General features: G+C 52.7%; 1 protein-coding gene across 1 annotated transcript in view; it reads right to left on the minus strand.

The window, feature by feature from the left end:
• The window catches only part of Gpa33 (glycoprotein A33), a 33,878-nt gene extending 30,146 nt beyond the window's left edge, over window positions 1-3,732 (minus strand). Inside the window, exon 1 of the mRNA XM_055624702.1 lies at window positions 3,524-3,732. Within this exon, the coding sequence (XP_055480677.1) occupies window positions 3,524-3,566 (43 nt within the window). The 5' untranslated portion in view covers window positions 3,567-3,732. The remainder of the gene's footprint in view (window positions 1-3,523) is intronic.
• Between the last annotated feature and the right edge of the window lie 413 nt (window positions 3,733-4,145).

Below are 4,145 nucleotides of genomic sequence, written 5' to 3' on the forward strand. Positions count from 1 at the left end.
TCTGTGTGTGTGTGTGTTGTGTGTCTCTGAGTCTGTCTGTGTGTGTGTGTCTATGTATGTCAGTGTCTGTGTGTGTGTGTGTGTGTGTGTGTGTGTGTTTTTATGTTGTCAAGTCTTGGCTCCCAGAAGAACTGATCAGCGAGCTCTCCCTCCGGAGCTTTCCTGGTGGAATTTTTTTTTACACATTTCTTCGTCTTTCAGGGGATCTGGTGGCTGAAATTTTTTCTGGGCTGGAAAAGGCTGATTTTGCACACAAAGTGGAAGGTTTTTCTAGTAGCCTTTGGGGATCGCCAGGCACATGTTGGCTGTTTGGGTGATAACTTGGGACTTGTCCACAGAGACTTCTGAATCATTTCGTGGCTCATTTTGGCCAGATCAGGGCTGTTAGAAGATGGCTCACTGGCATCTCATTGGCTTCTGGTGCCCGTATTTGCTCACTCTAATAATAGCCACAACGATGCCAGTATCCACTGGGTGCGTCCAGGCAGGGCTCAGTTCTAAGGCCTTTGCCTGTACAAACCCCGTGGCGGGTACAGTGGGCATTTGATGCATTGTAAATTAGCCTCTGTGTTTTACAGACTACGACACTGAGATTTCACCAGGTGAGGTAATTTGCCAGTGCTACAGTCAGACAAAAGAGGTCCTCAGCTGTGATAGCTTTGATAACGAAAGCAAGCCAACTTTTGTCGTGTGTGTGTGTGTGTGTGTGTGTGTGTGTGTTACACAGATGTACCTGTCTGTGTAGAGGCCAGAAGAGGGTGTTGAATGTCCTCCCCCACCCCCATCACTCTTGACTTCACTCTTTTGAGACAGGGTTCCTTACTGATTCCAAGGAGCACTGTCTCAGCCAGGCTAGCTGCACATCAATCTTGGGAATCTTCCTGTCTCCCTCTGAGCCTCAGTACTGGGGTTCTAGGCATGTGCAGCCTTCTCATCCTTTTTTTTTTTTTTATGAGGGTGCTAAGGATTGAACTCAGGTCCTCTTGCCTTCAAAGCAAGAGTAAAGGCACTCTGACCCTCTGAGTCATTGTTCCAGTCATTAAAAACATTCTGGGCCTGGGTAGACGGCTCAGAGCTTAAGGGCCCTTGACCTTGAAGAAGACCCAACTTAGATTCCCAGCATTCACGTGCTGGCTCACAGCCATCCACAGCCCCAGTGCCAGGCAATCCAGAGGGCGCGTATGTGGCACACATACACACATGCTAGCAAAAACATCCGTACACATAGACGTAAAATAAATCAGAAAAAACTCTTAAGGTGTCACTTTATGTGATATCTTCTACTTCCCCAAAGTCTGGTGCTCCCAGGGCTACCTTACAGGCTCTGTGTCACTCTCCCACACAACCCAGTGAGCCTGGGGCTACCTCGTCAGCTCAGGGCTGTGCCGCTAACCATCAGCATAATCTATGATGGCAGAGAAGGGAAGAAGGGCTCCCTCACACAAAGCAGGAAGCAATGCCCTCCCTTGAGGCCCAATGAAGACCGCTGCCTGGTGGATTTTCAGCCCGCGCTGCGAAGGTGCGGGGGGATTGGCGATGACTGTTCCACCACTTGGCAGCGTCTGCCCGTGCTCTTGGCTTCCTCTGCCCCACCCCTCCAACCCTCGCTCTCAGAGCAGGTAGAGCCATGGAGGGAAAGAGGTGGTGGGCGTTCCACTCAGATCAGAACTGGCAGAACGGAGAGAGGTTAGGGGTGAGGGTAGAAGACACACTTTATCGGTGTATCAGGAAACTCCCTCCCTCCCAACGAGTTCTGCCCGCTGGGTTCATCTAGAGGTCACATGCCTCACACTCCAGGAGGGGCCACCAGCCTGCTCAAGGCAGTTCGGAATTAAGGACATTTCTCATTCTAAGCTGGGCAAGTGACCACCGCCCCCCCTCAGTTTTCGGTTTTCCCCTAAGCCAGTATCACTTCTTTTTATGCACACGTGGTTTAGTGCCAGGCTATACAGCACAGGTTTTATACTGGTGCACACATGTGGCGTACAGGGAATGGCTCAGGAGAGGGTCAGAGAATTTCTAAACCAAGTGGGGGAAGGTGGTCATTTCCTTTCAGCCTCCCTCCCCTGAAGCAAGCAAGCAAGCACCCTCCATTTGGACCTAACGGCTGAGGCTGATGCTGATGAATCCAGCCTTCCCGCCTCTGGGGCACGTGCCCAGTCCGTGTGCCCGGTAAGGAGTTGAGTAGATGAAGGAATGACTGGACAGGCCATGCAGGCTAATGACAAGGAAACGTCTGCCTCGGGAAAATGGACCTGTCACAGATCTTGAACCTGCTAGACTGATGAACTCTCTCTCAAAGCCTTCGTCTGATCCCTACTTCCTAGCAGGTAGTCCTTCACTGCCAGGCCAAGGTCACAAGACAGACTGGAGAGGTAGCACAGAGACCTGGAAGGGCTGCTGGGTGGTGGCCCAGCTGGTCCCTGCCTTGCCAGGGTGTGATGGAGAGACTGTGAAACCAGAGCCCACCCCTTTACCCCTGGGCTCCGCTTCCCAGGCTTCTTGGACCTGGAGAGCTTCCTGTTGAGCTCTCACTTCCTCCCCATAGTCCCCGGATCCTGAAAGCCAACAATGGTTTTCTGAGCTGCAAGCTGATGGCCAAGCACAGTGGACTAGGGTCTCTGCACTCAGCTTCTCTCAGCCCCCCCCCCCCCCCGCCCTAGATTTCAGTGCCCAGACACCCTCACCCACCCCTCTCATCTCCACACAACTGCTTTGCTATTTAGCCCTAAGTTTTGATTCGGCCACAAACCCACAAATCGCTGGTTTTGGGGGGAGTTGAGAGAGCGTCTCTGCTCCAGAGACTTCAGAGCTCAGAGGGGGCAGGGTAGGGACCATTGGCCCTTGGGAATGTGCTTTTCAGCCTGTTGTTGCTCTATGCCGGATAATGAGCACGTTTCTCCCTCTCTAGGTTCCCTACAGGTGGCATAGGTGTAACACTTTTACTGTTTGTGTCTTTTCTAGAAGACGAGGAAAGCCCTAGACCAATGGTTCTCAACCTGTGGGCTGGGACCCCTCCGGAGATAGACCCTGCCACGGGGGTGGCTTAAAGATCATTGGAAAACACAGACATTTGCATTATGATTCACAACAGCAGCAAAACCACAGTTGCGAAGTAGCCATGATAATAACTTCATGGCTGGGGGCCTCCACAGCCTGAGGAACAGTAGTGAAGAGTCGCAGCGTTAGGAAGGTTGAGAACCTCTGCCCTGGATAATGAATGTATCTAGATCCACACCCTGGATGGTTTTGTTTTTTTTTTTTTTTTCCTTTTTTCTTAGGACAATCCTTGATGTCAAATACTGTGTCTCCCCGGCTAAATGTCTGACCCTTCAATTTCCTCGTTCCTGCACTGGGCTGGGGGTTGTTTAAGAACCATTTTGATCTAGGGACAGGCCTGGAAGAGGTCCCTCGGAACAATAGTGTGTAGCTTTGCTCAGTGGGACGCATCGTCGCTGGGACCAGGCGAGGTGAGGGTCTCCTTCACTGTCACCCGTTTCCCGGGTGACAGGGCCTTACTCACTTGCACAGAGCATCCACAGCGCAGCTCCCGCCTTCCCCGGCATGGTCTTGCTCCTTTCTCTGCCCAAACCCAGCCTGGAACTGGCACCCGACAGGTGTGGGCCGACTGGTTAAAGCTACGCAGCCTCCGGTCTGGCTCGGCCTGAAGTCCCCGCAGCTCTCCTCCTGATCACCCAAGCCAGGCTGGGGCCTCACGCCCCGCCCTGTCAATGGCTGGCTGGTGAGCTCACCTATGGGGCAGGGCACATGCTCCACCCGCCCTACCAAAGGCCCCAACAAGGGTCTTCCCCCTTGTTCCATCTTCCTGCTTTCTCCCCGCTCTTTAGCAGGGGTGCAAAGTCCTGTACTTCTCAGTAGGTGTGGGCCTCTCATAACTGACGGGAAGCAGTTGGCTCGTCATTAAAAGGCAACAGTCGCGGAGGTAGGGTTCCAAGCTAGTAAAAGAAGGGTGTTGCCCACATTTGCTGAGCCGCCTTAGGACCCAGCATTGTTCTCTCTTCTGCCTCCCCTCTCTTCTCTGACAGAGACGTGGTCATGGGGGTCCACAGGGAGTTCGTGCACTCAGAGTTGGTACTCTGCCCCGGAAAGCAGCAAATACACAAGAAACCAAGAGATAGTACTAT

This window comes from Psammomys obesus, unplaced genomic scaffold (assembly GCF_907164565.1).
Source record: "Psammomys obesus unplaced genomic scaffold, mPsaObe1.curated_primary_1811, whole genome shotgun sequence".
NCBI lineage: Eukaryota > Metazoa > Chordata > Mammalia > Rodentia > Muridae > Psammomys > Psammomys obesus.